The 16,759-nt window shown below is 33.9% G+C and overlaps 1 protein-coding gene across 1 annotated transcript in view; it reads left to right on the top strand.

Moving 5' to 3' along the window:
* Positions 1–16,759, top strand: part of LOC135841155 (uncharacterized) — a 30,830-nt gene that overhangs the window by 3,726 nt on the left and 10,345 nt on the right. The window contains exon 4 of the mRNA XM_065357984.1: positions 16,176–16,307. Within this exon, the coding sequence (XP_065214056.1) occupies positions 16,176–16,307 (132 nt within the window). The remainder of the gene's footprint in view (positions 1–16,175; positions 16,308–16,759) is intronic.

The following is a 16,759-nucleotide window of genomic DNA, read 5'->3' as shown; positions in this document are numbered from 1 at the left end:
CGGCTTTCCATCTCCATTTGATAAAATTTTGGGAAATTTCAAGTTTCAAAAATCTACTGGAGGCTCCAGTAATTTTCAAAAAGTCGCTGTAAGCTCCAAAACGACTTAAAATCCACCTACAGTCGACTTCGTAGCGTATTGAAATTAGTTCGCAGAATGAATTTCAGCTTTCCATCTCCATTTGATAAAATTTTGAGATATTTCGAGTTTTAAAAATCTGCTGGAGGCTCCAATACTGCTCAAAACGGGTTGAAACAGTTTCTAGTCGATTTGGCATATTGAAAATAGGGTATATCCCAAATTTCAGCTTTGTTGGTCAATTAGGTAAAATTTTGATTTTTTCCCCTCATTTTTGGCCTAAATTTGATTTTCATAAATCGAAAAGGGCACTTCAGCTCTTGAAATTTTGACAGGTGAAATTTTTGCCTGATCTTTCGATCTACCTTTGTACGGTTTGAAAAATTTCGTCCAAGTTCTACGTTGCAACGCAAAATCAGCGATTTTGGCTGATCTGTCAATCAAAGTCGCCGCCATTTTGTATGTGGGACCACTTTTTTTTAGGGCAAGAGCTAGAAATGTTTTTTAGGACTGCCCCTTTAAGAAAAAAGTTGTCCCGGATGATAGACGGTGGGGGTGGGGTGGGGTGGGGTGCAATAATTCCCTATGCGGGCTCCCCATCTAACATAATACATATATACTTTGCTCTCATTTCTCAAAATTTTGGTCGCTTTTTCTCACGTTTTTGGTCACTTTTTTGTTATTTTTCAGTCACTTAAGTCACTAAAAAAAAATTAAATGGTGGATTTCATGCCTGAAGTAGTTCTATTTCAAAATTTGTAAACATTGAGATAGGAGCTGAGGTGGGGAGGAAACTGTGCCCGTTTTTCAATTTTCAATTTCAGCTGATCCTAAATTTCTGTTTGAAAAAAAAGTTTTTTAAAGGTCAAAAACATATTTTAAAGTGCCCAGCATCACTAAAGAAATGAATAAAGCTAAAAAAAAACTCCTACTTTGAGGAGGAAATATGAGAGAGGGGGTATAAATTTTGGCAGGGATGCCCCTCTTTTGGATTCTTGGCCATCAAAATCGTAATCATTAAAAAGTTATCCTTTGGCCAATAATTAATCGAATTTTATCTGAGTTAGAATTAAATGATGATTTGTCGATAGTTGGAGAAAATATTATATGAATTATTGGCAAATAATAAGTTAGCATAATTGAGCAAAATTCTGCAAAGATAGTCGAAATTTTTTTCGAAATGCTATGTAAATTGTTTAAATTGGATGATAATTGAGCAAAATACCTACCGAAATTCTATTTTGAAAAAAAATGCCTGGTCGAAATTAACGGAAAATTGATCTAATATCGAAATGAAAAGAAATCGACGAAAAAAATCTTATAAAACAGTAACTAGCTGAAAAAAAAAGAATTGAGAAAAATCTATAAATGAATGATTGAGAGATCTCCTCGTCAGGCCTTGAACTTGGATTAGGTAAAATGTGAATTTGATGGGATCTTTTTCAGATCGACCTTTCAATCAATATCGATTATGATTGAAAATCGATTTTTTACGATTTTCTACGATTTTCAATACCCTATCAGATCGAACATGTTCGAAATGAGAAATCAAATTTACCCTGAGATAGACTTCCGGATCAAAAATCGATCATGACCGAAAATCGATTTATCGAATCTCACGAATCGATTCATTTTCGAGCATGTTCCAAATGAAAAGAAAAAAATGTATCCTCAAAAACAGATCTCGCGACCAAAAATCGATTGATCGAATCCCAAAAAATGATAAATTTGCAATTTTTGGTATCATAAATGACGTATGAAGTAACATGTTTGAATTAAAAATTAATTTTAGCCTCAAGAACACAACTCACGATCAAAACTCTATCATGATCTAGGATCGATTAATCGAATTCCAACTTTAGCTCTGCTGTGTAGGATCTATACTAAAAAATTCAAGCATAGTACCAATTTTCGAGCATGTGTTTTTTTCAAATTAGTAATTATTTCATGAGGTCATTGACCTTTTAAAATTGAGCAACACATTTTTGAGAACGTACAAATTAGAAATTCTCATTTTTCACTAATAGTTTGCCATGTTCATTGTTCATAAATTATTTCGCCAGAGTGTAGGAACTTTTGTTCGGAGATTCGATTTTTGTGATGGGGGAGGGGTAAGGTGAGGAAGAAAAGTAAATGTATTTATTCGAATGTATTGTTTAACTCGTTGCTGTTTGAATTTCGGTGATTTTTTTTTTCAGTACGAGAAATGAAGTGGTGGTTTCGTTTCTAAAAAAAAAATCAAATCAGAATAATTTCAGGTGCATTGTTTATTGAATCATTATAAGTTCTTTTGGAATCCATGCTCCGGTGTTTGAGATTAAATTGAGCGGAGAATGTTTTTTCCTGTTTAATATTTAATTTAATACATGAATATGGTTCTTTCGTAATACCAGAGAATTTTATCGTCACGTTGTTTTCAAATTACGTTTACCTACCTACTACATACGTACAAATCGAACAAGAACGAATCAAGTACAGAGGTGAAAGATCTCGATTTTTGAGAAGTCGCCAAATTAGTAGCTCTTCGAAAAATTTACTCCATTCGTTATTTAGAATCTCGCGGTTTCTTTTCTCTTCTCTTTTTTTTATGAGCAGAAGCGAAGATGATAAATTGTTATAGCTCGAAAGAATACTTACTTAGTCGAAAGAAGAAAAAAAAACAACGAAATGAAAAATTTTCGCTCGAGAATGTGGGAAAAATGCGTAAACTACGGCGATAGGTTGATGGTTATTGACCTTTTTTGATGAATTAATAGTCAACCCGGAAGTTAGATATTAATTTTTACAAACGTGTACGAACGTTCCCTTTGTCTCGGATCGGTTAATTTTTATTTTCACTAGGTGTATGAAAATTGGTGTTTTTTTTTAGTCGAAATTACCAGGTGTAGAAAAATTTTCTATGGTATAGGATGGGTAGATAAAATTGTCAATTGTCATTCGAGTTTCGAGCGAGCAAGTATAGTGGTGTTTTTCCTTGTTCGCGATGAATGAATTTGTTCAAAACGTATGGTATATTATTTACCTTTTTCGTACCCTTCTACTTTCCACCCTTGTGGCGTTTATTTTATGTACTTATCTGATCGCAGATCCTTGCATGGAGGGGGGAGGGGTGGAAGGGGGTATCACGATATGTTTATTACACGCGAACACCTTTCGTTAGTGATTTTCACTGTCACGTTGGTGTGACGCTGTCATGTACGTACAATTTTGATGAAAATATCTTCAATCTGAATGTATTTATTTTTGTATGTATTATAGCCAATGATCATGAGCATTTTTTTAATTTTTTAAAAGCTATGGTCGTTGTGAGCTCGTGACGTCAATGATCTTGGTTTAGGAGGCCTTCTTCTTTTCATTAAGTAGTCTTCTCAGTTCTCTGTGAAACACAGTGTTCTTATAAAACGATAGAGAGATACGTAACATAACATTGATTCGAATTTTTCGCATACTACAAGTTTTATGTGGGTAGATTGTATCCTCGTGAAGCAGATGCACCTGATGCTCTGTAGAATTTCAAAAAGAATTGGAGCAACGATGGAAAAAATTCAAAAAATTGATCGAATATGGAAACCGTTTTTATGTATTAGGATATAGGATATAGGAAGGAAGATGAAAAGAGTGAGTCGAACAATCAGTATTATTTGTACGTCGATCGTTGGTGTATGAGTGGTCTCTTCGAAACAATTATTGGCACAAATCCACCTTGGGGTACCGGAACTGGTTGAGAGATTATCGAACACCTCTTATTTAGGTATTTCTCATGTTGATGGAAATGAATGTTCGTTTCTGTTCTGGAGATGATTTCATTTCGTTTCATTTTTTTTTTTTTCATTTCTTTGGTGCAATTAAGTGTAGGTATTTGTTGTCTGAGGCGAAAACGAAACTCGTGCGTGTAAAAACAACGAAGGAAGATGAAGGGAGAGAAGGTACTGAAAATTCAAGGTGAAACTGTGATTGATTGCAGTGTCAGTGGTCTTTTTCATATGATCAAAAAAACTTCGTACGTGGAATTCGGAGGGATTTTTTTTGGCGAAGCAGGGACTTAGGGAACATGTGAAAACAGAGTGGTTGTTGTGACATTAAATTCATACCATTTACACGCAATCCTTGATCGTTTAATTTGATAATTTGGAAAAAAAGGGTTGTTTTTTTATGTGTGTGACTATTTTTCGACTTTTTCGTCGATTTTTTTTGGGAGGGGGGGGGTTAATTACTTGTTTTGGAATTTTTATTTTAATTGAGAAATTAAAGAGAAAGACTGTGATGGAGAAATTTTTACGAATTATTTGCGAATAATCAGGATTGATTGGGAAATTTTACTTGTTTCAATTATTTTTTTTATTTCGTAATATAATATTTAATATCCGAAAGTTGTTCTCAAGTTCACGGTTATTTCGACCTCCTGATCCTGAACTTTTCGTAGAAATATGAATTGGCCGTTTTTTGAGCCTAACTGATTGAATATCACATTATATTTATCAAAAAAGGAAACCGAATCCCGGTGATAAGCATAATTGAACTTGATTCACGTGGGCGATGTAGAAAATAACCATTACTCGTATAGAATGTGTGCTATCAACAGATGTATCAATTTCGTGGAATATTTCCCCGTAACGATTAGTGGATTACAGAATCTGCGGTCGTCTGATTCATTTTTTTCTACAGATCCTTATTTTGATTATTTTTGAAAACGAGTGCAGATGTTATTGTCGTTCTGAACGATTCACCAGTTCTTTGAAAATGTGTAGATTAATACGACTCCTAAATTATTTGCACGGAAAGTAGCACGAAATTTAAGCTTTGATTGTTTTCTGTATACCTAACTTTTCAAATTACACTTTTTTTGTGAAAGCTCAATTTTTCACAATTTGATTGAAAGAATCACGATATGTAATACCAACTTTTTTCACTCACTTTTTCACAACCCAATTTTCAAAATGAGGTCACAACTTCCTGGACCTGAAGTAAAAGGCACAATAGCCTCTAATTTTGATTAAAGTTCAAAAAAACGTGGAAAGTGACATATTGATTGTTACTGATTCGAAAGTGTTGAGTTCGAATATTTACTCAATTTTTCGATCCGATTCCTCTGTTTCCCCTTCCACACCTCATGAGGAGCCTTCCAACTCTAGAATCTCTGATTGGAACAAAACAAAGATATAGGTCAAAAAACAGCTTTCAATTTTCAGCTGATGAAATTTTTGAAATTTTTGTTGTATAGATAATGCTGTCCTTCATGATTATTGATTGAAAAAATCGCAATTTCTCCTCTTCCTTGTCAACGTCAGCTGCTCAAATTTGGGCCAGAACATGTTTGTTTGATACCTGATCGACTGATACTACTGTTGGCTGGATCCGGGGTATCGAACACACATCCTTTGGCCAAAATTTCAACTGCTGAAGTTCATTTACTGTGAAAAGATATCACAATTTTTCAAATGATATTCAATTCAATGATCAATACTCGTAAGACAGAACAAAAATGTCAATAATTTCATTTGCCAAAAATTTAAAAATTCACTCTAGCGAGTTGAAAATTGGGGATGATTTTTTGGAGGTCCTGTTTCGACCTACCCAAGCTGCATTTCAGTCAGAAATTCAGTTTTGTGGTATGTGGATTTCCCTTGTGTATTTTAATTTCAGTAGAATTTTTCGATACAATCCTCTAACGTTTTCCAACCTCTCCTCTTTTTGAAAAAATTATACATTGCCAAAATTCAACTGTAGATAGTGCTCGAGGAGACGAACACGAAACGTTATATAAATAGAGTTGCCTATCTTGTGAATTAAAGGAGCCACGTGCTTCGCAAAACTCAAAATTTATACTAACTTTGAAAAAATCATTGAAAATGTAAAAATGTTTGAATCATTCAAATTATGCTCAATTTCCAAATTTGGGATGCTTCAAAACATTTTCTATCTGTGAATTGAAGAAGTTACACTATTTTTGGGCAAAAATTCACCAATTTTGAAAAATTTGCCAAAAATGAGAAAATGTTTGGATCATTTAAGCGACTTCGCTGACTCATATGTAGTACCCTATTCGAGTGTACAAAAAAAAAAAGTTACTATGACAAATTGCCTATCTTCAAAATTTTGCATTCGATTTCTGGAACACCCTATGGTGTGATATATAGATTTGCACTCATTCGAGATCCCTGGATTCGAATATTTACACTTTTTTTTTGGATTCAGTCAAGCCCTCAGTGCTCCCTTTAGCCAATCTTTTTTTTTTCAAAATTAGGAAACAAGAAGCTGGAGGAAAGTCGTTTTGAGGACATTCATGATTTTAAAGCATTTCCTTGAGGGAGAAATTTTCTTCCTTTTTTCATCGTGTTTTTTGAAAAAATTCTGCCCTTACTCCCTCTCCCTCTTCCCAAATTGAAATTTGAATTTTTTTCTTCTGATATCGTATAGTTTTCTAGTTTTTTTTTTTCAGTGGTGTTGATATATTATCTGATTTTAAAATATCGATAAAATTATTTTCAAAAAAAGTATCGATATATCGTCGATAATCGATATTTTAAGTAACATGTTCAAAATTTAGAGAAGTTGCACAAAACTTGGGAAAAAAATTCAAAATTTAGAAGAAAAAAATTTTTGATAGTGGAAAAAAAGGTCAGAAGTTTGAAGAATTATTCAATATTTATTTAAAATGTTCAAATTATTCAGAAAAAAAGTTCAAATTTTCCAGAAAAAATATGTGTTCAAATCTTGGAGGGAGAGGGGGGGTGGACAAATCCCCAAAATTCAGAAAAGTGGTGGATGGTTGCTCGATTTTTTGGTAGGAATTCAAAGTTTTTATTGAAAAAGTTAACTTTTTTATACCCTTTGAAGGTTTTGAAGGAAGGAAGGAGCTAAATTATTTCATTATTTGCTGTATTTTTTTGTTCAAGATATGGGAGTTTCACCAGAATTTTCTTAATTGTTTCCAATTTTTCATTTATGAAAATATCGATATTAATTTTTCAATATCGATAGGTATATCGAAGTAAATTTTGATATATCAACACCTGTAGTGTTTTCTTCGTTCCGTTTGAAATAATCGTGTTTCTCTATTTCCTTCGATGTAGCATTGTCGAGTAGGTACATTAACATTTCTATCCTCTTCTCATCGCCACGCCATCCACTTCTTGGCAGAAAAAATATAAAAAAAAGTTCAAAGAACATGTAATTTCCGATTCGTATACCTAATCTGCCGCGAACGGGAACGGGAAATTCGCCTTAACTCGTATATTATTGTAGGTATAATGTGAAACACAAATCACCGAACAATGATAATATGCCTATGTCTGCCTGGGGTACATAACATTCGATCACGTAGGTATAGAATTTCCGTTTCAAATGTACATAGAAGCCTCGAGTCACCTTGCCTGATCGTATGATCACTCTCCTCAACGGTACATGAGATCCGATGTACCTCTCTGTCTACATACATTGTTTAGATTTATCATATTACATATAAATACATAGATTCGAGAGTGCGGATATAATATTCATTTGAATGTGTATAGTCAGGTTACAAGAATTGTGTAAAAATGTTTTTTCCTTTTATAGCGAGAGATCTGCTGTACCTGCGAAAGATGTGTGCACATTTATATGAAAGTTGTCGAGATGACAGTTTTATAATTATATTGGTGCAATTAGAAGCAGATGTGAGCTTTAGTACATATTACAAGCGAATGTAAACTTTTATATTGTAGTATATAGATAATGCATGCGCGATGCAATGCTTGAATGTGCGTTTCATTTTTATATAGCTTGATCATGTAGGTACATTTACATCTTGTAGTTCAGGTTGGGGGTAGGGTGGCTTAAAAAAGAAAAGTGAAAGTGAATTAAAGTGAGGATATAATATTAATTTTGATAACAACCAATCTCCTACATAATTAGATCGCTATTTTCATGCATTATGCAATATTGCATCTCATATGTACTTCGAGTATAGTTTTGCATTTTTCATTACACCTTATCTGTACTGTTTTATTGTGTGCGAAATTCGTAGCTATTTTTATCGAATTGTAGGTGTATTAAATTCGCCGCTACGTTTAATCATTTTGACTCGTTACTTAGCTACTTATACGTATTCGTACTTGTAAATTAGTGCGATTGTAATTACATTTTTTAAATTGTGCAGTATACGTAATTACGTATACAGTACGAGTATAAAAAGCCTGCCATTGAAAGAAAGTGAACTTTGGTTGTGTTTGAAGTATTTTACATTGATGTAGATAAGCATTTTTGTGTACAAAAAGTACAGTAATAAGAGTAGATGTACGTACGTTTTGATATGGTATAAATTTATGTAATGAGTTACTTAGCTGGTAGATCGACGACGATGACGTTTATTTTACTCGAGAAAAACGACGAATCAATTCAATATGAATATGAACGTACTTTACTTACCTATAAATACTTGCCTATTTAACTTACCTACCTGGGAAGATGGGATGTTAATCAAATTCATAATTCTTACGCCGTTCAACTACTAATGACTGTTTTCCTCTTGATTGTAATGCTAACAGAATCCTTCTGCAATGTACGATGTGTATAGAAAGAAAAAAATAAAAAATACTTTGTAAAATGATACGAAACAACGCCGACTGACGTCGTTTCGTTTGTAGGCACTACAAGGCAGACCAATTCGATGCATGTTGATTGTACGTACCATGTATGTTTATAAGTGTTTATACGATGATAAAGACGGCAACAGGAATTTCTAAAGCGAAGAATTGTGAAAAATATGAAAACAGTAGTGAGATTATCGAATGGTGTACTACACGAGTACGCCTATGTCTATAATGACGTTTTTATTCGAAAAGAAATTGCCTTTACTTGGCACTTATGAGCTCGAAAAGTGCGAACAACTGTACATTTTTACTTGGGTGTTTTATTTCGAAAAGTTGCCCGAGTTTTTTAGTGAGTGAATAAGCGAATGGATGGAATTGTGTGAGGAGAATGAAGGAAATGTAATAAAAGAGCCACGCTGACATCGGTGTGTTTTCGAATGAAGTCTATGGAATGTGACGAGTGTTTTTTTTTACCATCGTTAGTAAGTTTAGTTTCGATTTTGCCTTGCCTTGCTTTGCGTTGCTCTTTTAGAATTCGGAGAGGTGTTTTGGATGTTTTTGAGAGTGTGGGAAATTTGACGAAATTTCCGATTTTTAACGATTTGATTTGAAACGTATTTTTATATTTTGTTGATTATCTCATTAGTAATTTTACTTTCTTTGTTGCTCTTCTTTACTTTTTTTAGTTGATTTTTTTCTTGGTCTTTTTTTTTCAAATGTCCTTATTGAAGCCTATTTTGAGGGAATATTGCAAAAAAATTGTTATTTGAGCACCCTCTGTAGTCCTCCTTTCCTTTCTTCATTTCTCTCAGAACGATTGGTAAATGGAATATGAGATATGTAAAATATGGATGTTGGGATGGATCGACAAAAAAAATACTTCGATTTTTGAGTCAACCATTTTTTTTCATTTTTTCTGGGTACTTTTTTCAGGTCAGAAAATTTTCAAAAACCAAAGTTGAAAATTTTCAGTTTAAGTAGTCGTCCAATTTGTGTTCTCACCCCCACCCCCCCTCAGGAAACCCTTCGCGACGTCAAAATTCATCGCTTATTTTGCATTAAAAGCATTCCGTTAAAAATTTTGGACCATGACTCATAGACGAGGCGTTATGAGTCCTTCAAAAAGGGACTTTTAGGATGGCAGAAGCTCGTTGAAAATTGGAATGTTTTTATAATTCAAAAAAAGTTTGAAACTTTTGTGTTCAAAAATTCGATTTGTTGTTTCCAGATTTGTTTCTCGATCTAGGGCTCTACAAGTTTCATATTTTTAAAACGAATTTTTCTACTTTCCACTGAAAATCGAAAAGCAAAATGTTAAAAAAAACGAAATGTGAGCAATTTTTCTAAAATTAATCATTATTCATTACCCCTGCCCTTTCCTTCTCTTCTCTCCATTGTTTTCCTTACTAAAAAAAGCTGACGTTTTGACATTTTGAAGGAAAAAAAGTTGGAGGAAATTAAATATCGATAATTTCTATCTTCTAATTTAAAAAAAATTGTCAATGATGCAAGAAAGGAGTGTCGTTTCAGAAATTGCAGTGCAGTCGTTTTCTTCGCAGTAGACCCATTTTTTTTTTTTTTTTTTTTTCGATACCTACATCCTGTCCTGTCTTCTTTCAGTTTCAGAAATGAAAGGGGTTTGCGGATTGGGTACGATTTTATTCTTATAAGCTAAAAAAAACTGTTCTGTGTTCTGCAATCGTGGATCATAATTTTTCATAAAAAAAATGTTTACATCTTTCTAAAATATTTTCAAAATTTGAAAAAACGAAAGATAATGCAACGTCTTCCCCTCCTTCAGCTTGGACATGGACAATGAAAATTGAAATATCAAAAAGAGCCTGAAAACATTTTTCAACGTGACAAAATTTTGAAAAAAAAAATGAAAAAAATCCAAAAAATTTGAATTTTTGAGCTTTTGTTTGGCTGCAGGGGAAGGAGCATTCTGTCTACAGAGTAAAATCGATTGTAAAATTAAGGATTCTTTGTTGTCAAAATGTTGGTATTGATATTTCATATTACAAATTATGTACACCAGATCACAAAATGAAATTGCAAAAATCCATCTTCCACCCTCCCTCCCTCCCTCCCTCCCTCCCAATCAAAAACTCATCTGCATTTTCATTGTTTTTGTATTCAGAAAATCTAAGGAAAGTTGCGACTATCGCTGTTTTTTTTTTTTTTTTTTTTTTTTTGCATAATTTCAAGAGTATATGATACTTCTTTTTTTGTGATTTCTAGAGTATATTTAACAGGTAGTGAAAGTATGTAGTGAAAAAGTAGTGATTTTAAAAATGAGTAGTAAAAGTAGTGAATTTAGTCAAAAAGGTGGTGAAAAAATGAAAAAAATTCAAACGTGCTACGAAAACCTTCAAATCATTGAAAAAAATACTTCGTTAAAAATTTTCTTCCAATTTCAATTGTTTTGAAAATGTTTCTATGAATAATTAGGGGAGGGGGGGGGGTCGAGTAGAGAACTATCTGAAAATTTGATTGAAAAAAACTAGTGAAAAAAGTGGTGATTTTTTCAAAAAAATTCCGTTAGATGCCATGTTTTCTCAAAAAATCCTGTTTTATACGATTTTTGGACCAGTCAACAATGGGTCGTTTTTCATTTTTGAGACGGCGGGGGGGGGGGAGGAGGAGAGGGATTGGATGGACCTTTGCTGAAAATAATTATAAAAAAATTTTCAAGTTTTTGGTTTTTTTTTTCGGTGGTTTTTTGATTTCTTTAGCACTTCTACATACCTAATTATAATTCATCACACTTAATGCATTAAAACTGCTTCAAGTTTCATTTTGTGTCAAGTTCAGGAATGAAGAGATTTCAAAATTAGATGGGCTACGACTACGATAATTTATGTGATGATCTCTTCAAGACGTAATAACGAGAATTGAACAACTAAATTGACATTTGCACGTACGAAACGAAAGGTCTCCCGAACGAACCACAAAAAAATAAGTTTTTCCAAACAAAAATGTTTCAACTTTAAGCTCTCCGGAGGGATGTTTGGACATTCATCTGAAGATTTAAAATTTTTCGTATACATATCTCGTTCATTTGGACGTAATTTTTCGCACGCCAAATTAAAAAAAAAAATAAAATAAAAATGAGCCACACAATTTTACATCTTTAAAATTAATTAGATACCCTTTATGATTCTTTCGGTGACCAAATTCGGTTGTCAGAATTCGCAGAAATGTCGTTTTATTGAAATCTGTGCAGACTTCGAATGAATAATCAAAACCAAATCGATGGATTTAAATATCAAGCCAGAAAAATGGGCTGAAACTAAGCGTAGAATGTGATTTTGGGATTAGTTTTTGAGCATAAATGTCTCTAGAAGTCTTATCAGATTTCTGGGAAAGCTTAGAACTACCATTTTCAATTTTTTTTGCTCAATTTTATGACACATAAGTAACGTAAAGGTGCTTTTTATGGCGATTTTTTTGTTGATTTTGTTGTAAATAATGAAGAGTTTTAAATTAAGGGTGATTGTTCAATATGTAGTGGGTACATGATTTACATTATCTTGGTTTTTCAAATGAAACTGGGCCATCTTTGGTATCGTACAATCGTGTAATTTGGATAAATCTTGTACATATGTTGTTATGTTGGTTCGACTTTTGAGGAAGTGGTTACCGAGAGCATTTCGCTCTATTTGCTCGTTATCGTGGTTTCATTTTTTTTACGATGTTGTTGGACGATAAGTATCTAAAATTACACATGGACGTTTTTGTGACGTTATCTTATCATCGACCATGCAATTATGTACTCGATAAGAGAAGTCATTTGCAAAAAGGCCGGGTGGTTGTTGTTTGGTCTATGTATTGTATTTTTTTTTTTTTTTTTGCAACATCTGCGAGTAAAATAGGTAGAGGTAGGTAAAAATGTCCGTGTAACGAGTGGTATGTACGTCGTCGTAGTAATGCTCGCTGGTGGTTTTCGAGAGAATCCAGCAAAACAGCAAATTACACCACACCTTACATAGATTATGTAGAAACGCGTGAAAGAGAAACAAAAAACTGGTTGTTGGGCGATGGTGGTTTTTGGGAAGGCGTTGAAAGCAACCAGTGTGAAACTATAGTCTGTAAATTCGGCGTTAGTGTACGTGTGTGTTATGTATAAATGCATTGTGAGTTGTGTATGTGTAATGTGGAAGTTGGCTCAAGTATGGTGTCCTGCCTATGTACATTGTATTTACGTAGGTAGACATACTCGTATGAACGTGTATTACGATTGCCTACTATATACGACGATGACAATAAAGCGAACGAGATCCAGGAGCCAGCTAAGCACATGTTCAGTGAAAAGTGAAAGCGTTGTGGTTGCATCAGTGTGGACTGTGGTTGACGAACAGCAGCAGCTAATGATTACTTCTCGGTTCTTTTGGCTTTGGCAGACTTCGTCAATGAGGGAATGATTGGCTGTATGGACTCGAGCATGTGTGTGTCGTGTGCATAGCAGAGCGAGGTCAACGATTGGCAAATGGTGGTGGTAGTCGGTTGAATGCAATGTCGTGTAATATGCTAAGCTTCATAGAACACAGACCAGACTCCCTCCCCCCTCCCTTCTTTATGTAGGAATACAAAGAGTAGGAAAGGTTCTGGGCATTGGTCAGAGAGTTTTGATGTACATAAGTAGGTATTTTGAACTCTTGAAAAGTTCCTCTGAAGCGAAACAAAATAGTTCTTTGAAAAATTAGTGCTTTGTGTGGTAGAAGAAATACACAAGTAGGTACCTACCCAAAAAGTCAGCTTTCGACAATGTGACAATGTCCTATCAGCTTCGGATTTTGAACTCTCCCCTTCTCTTCTCTTCTTCATTGCTACTACATAAATAAGTACATACTGTATTTCTATAGCAAGGCGGGTAGAAAAAAAAATCTTGAAGATTTTAACCAAATTAAATGGAAACTTTCATTTTGAAGTGAAAGTCGCCCAGAGAAAATTGTAGCTCCAAAAGTGTTAGGTACTGTTTTTTTGAGAGGAAAAAAAAGTTCTCAAAAAAGAGAATTTTTTGAAAAAATCGCATTTTTTCGCTCCAACTCCACCTCAACCTGTTTTGGAAAAAATTGTCTAATTTCAAACTAAGGAAATATTTTGAAATATAGTGTTGCTAATTTTCTAAGTCATGATTGCCAATACCAATTTCAAAAAAAATTGAGAAAACTTGGCAAATTTTTTAGGTTTTTTAAAATTGGCAAAAATCGCTAAAAAAATTGGTCTCACTGCGTTCCAAAATATTTTCCCATTTTCAGAAATCGAGATCCCAAAAAAGGTGGAGGGAGCAGGACCGTCGAGAGACAGAGGCGGGGGGACAAAGAGGGCAGTTTACCCCGGCCCAGATTCGCTCAAATTTCTAGCTATGTCCTTAGAGTAGGTATGCATATCATACATTTTTTTATGTCACATGGAAACTATTAAAGCTGTCCAAACCACCCCCCTCCCTCCAAAAGAAATTGTGAGCCTTATGGGAAACCTATTTTTTTTTGGTTGACAAATGAGAGGGGGGTGCTGGACAAAAAAAAGAAATTTTTGAATATTAAATTTTGGGACACACCCTGTAAAACTTGAGGCTTCAAAAACTTGGAGAATGAGTTCTGAAATCTATTTGTTTTTGTGTTGAGGAAAAATCATTCAATTAAGTAACAAACATACACTCGAATTTTGTAACTTCAAAATTTGGAAATGGAAATTCGCTGAGAATAGAATCAAAATCAGTTTGATTACGATGCCTTTTTAAAAATTGAATTTTCTTTCACTGTAATGACTCAAAATGTGAGAAAATTATGAGAAAATTCGAAATTTTAAATGAATTGTGTATCTTTTTCGCCACTTTCGCTACAAACTTTTGAAATTCAATTTTTTTGGGGAATTCAACGATTGGTTGCTAAAGTTGTAAAAAAAAAAAAAAACGTGCAATTCATCCAAAATTGCGAATTTTCCCCTTGGTTTTCCATTTTTTGCCATAATGGTTCAAAAAAATACAGAAAAAACGTTTTCTAATCACGAGTTCTGTTTCGCCCTCGCTTTACTTGGACCACTTGACTTTTTTTTTCAAATTTTCTGAAAAATGATTGTTCAAAAACAATGAGATAGTTTTACAAAATCTCGAGTAAGGAAAGAAATGAAAATTTCGCAGGTCATTGCATCGAATTTTTTTTCAATTCAAAAAAGTAGTCCAAAAATCACAAAAATTTCTTGACATCAGGATTAGGTATAAACTTTACGAACCTTGTTAGAGGCTGCGTGAATTTTTTTTGACAATTCACTCGAATAAAATGATAAAATGGGCAGTGAAGGGCGAGTAGAAGAGAGTGAATCTATAAATTTTGTGTATTTTCATAAAAAGAAAAATATCGAAAAAAATCTCCTATATTCGAGTATTTTAAAAACCTGGGGACACTTTGAAGACTTGATGGGGGGGGGGGGGGGGTAAATACATATGAGAGTACGAAAAAGGCACAAAACAGGCACGATACAACACGAATTTAGTTTTCTGGATTTTAGTAGACATTCTGACTCTAAAAGTAGTCTTGAATTTTGATGGAAATTGCCTAACGTAAGTCGACGTTTTGAACCTGGGCCATTTTTCCAAAAACAGATTGATGGTTTTTTCGAAAATTCCACCTCTTTGAGAACCCCTTATCTCCCCTCCAGGAGTACCTCCGGAGTTCAACTCTGAATTCAGTCGATATCCTTCAATTTTTTTCTGCATCCACTCTTGATGTTCCAGCAGTTTTTATGTTGTAAACAAAAAAAAAATCATCAATATTTTTGCTCGAGAAATTGATTGAAATACTCGTAGGCTAAAAAGTGATAAATGTGGAGGATAGAAATGAGCATTTTGTCAACTTGGTTGCGAATTACTTCTCCATTGCTGTCTCTGTTTCGTGATGAGAATAAAAGAGCATTCGTATGGATGTATGGATGGATGGAGGAAGACCTTGACGCGGATACGGTCGTTATAATTGAAATTAGCGAGGATTGTACGACAATTCTAGTCGACATTTTGAGACTGTTTGGGCGGCTTGTTGCATATACATGTATAGAGATGAAATATACATACTGCAGTAAATAACGAGCGATTATAAATTATACGCTTTATACTCGACGGCGTCGTCGATTAACGATGGCCATGCTCTCGATAATACGTCTGTGTGATGTGTTAAGCAACAAATGAGCTGTCATAGTAAGTCATAAGAGTGAGAAAAAAATTACGACGTCGTCGTCGTCGATACAGAGTAAAGAATAATCCAGCGATCGGTCATGGATTTCGTCAATTTGGCGATTAAATTAGGTGTAAAATGTATCGGAGGATTGATTATAATTGCGTCTTATGTAGCATGTGTACGCGTAATAATTTACTTAATTAATTAACTAAATACTTACTTGAAATTTTATTCGTTGTAAAATACTTATCTACTTATTCTGGTTAACGCGAAAGGGAAAATTTTATTCAAATTTTTTATTGTTTGTGTTTGGAATGTAGGAAATACTAATTTGGAATTTATTTTTCTATAGGAGCATGTCAACCCCCTCAAACTCTTCCTTCAACGCACACAGCCGCACCACGTTATCAAAACGAATATCAGCCTGTACCCAAAACGCATTTACCGCCCGGAGCTTATCCCGTTTTTCCACCACAACCTTCAGGTAAGATGAGTTTTTGCATATTACGTACAGGTATTTGATAACTTTAACTGGGTACGTTAACTTAACGATTTCTGTACTGAAAATTTTAGTTTTGGATTCAATTTTTTTCAACGTCTATCCAAAACCTTTCAATCTTCTCTGCAATTATTACTGAACATTTGTTTTTTTAAATGAAAGCTGGCAAATGACGGTCTCAATATGAATAGAGCATCATCTCTTAGACAGGATAAGGTGAAGGTGGCTGTGGATGAATTCAAAATTGACATCTTCCAGATCAACATTTTTGATCAAACTGTCATTTTTTTAAATTTGGTGTTTCGCAGCTTGGCTCCCAGTTTGCTTGCTGAGCCTAAAAAATCAATGGAGAATACATCCTAATGTGACTTGATATGAGGTACAATTTGAAAAATCATTATTGTATCGATGATTGAAAAATATTTGAGTTGATCATT

The sequence above is a fragment of the Planococcus citri genome, chromosome 3 (genome assembly GCF_950023065.1).
Source record: "Planococcus citri chromosome 3, ihPlaCitr1.1, whole genome shotgun sequence".
NCBI lineage: Eukaryota > Metazoa > Arthropoda > Insecta > Hemiptera > Pseudococcidae > Planococcus > Planococcus citri.
Note: the sequence above shows the minus strand (reverse complement) of the source record. Positions and strands in the feature narration are given on the sequence as shown.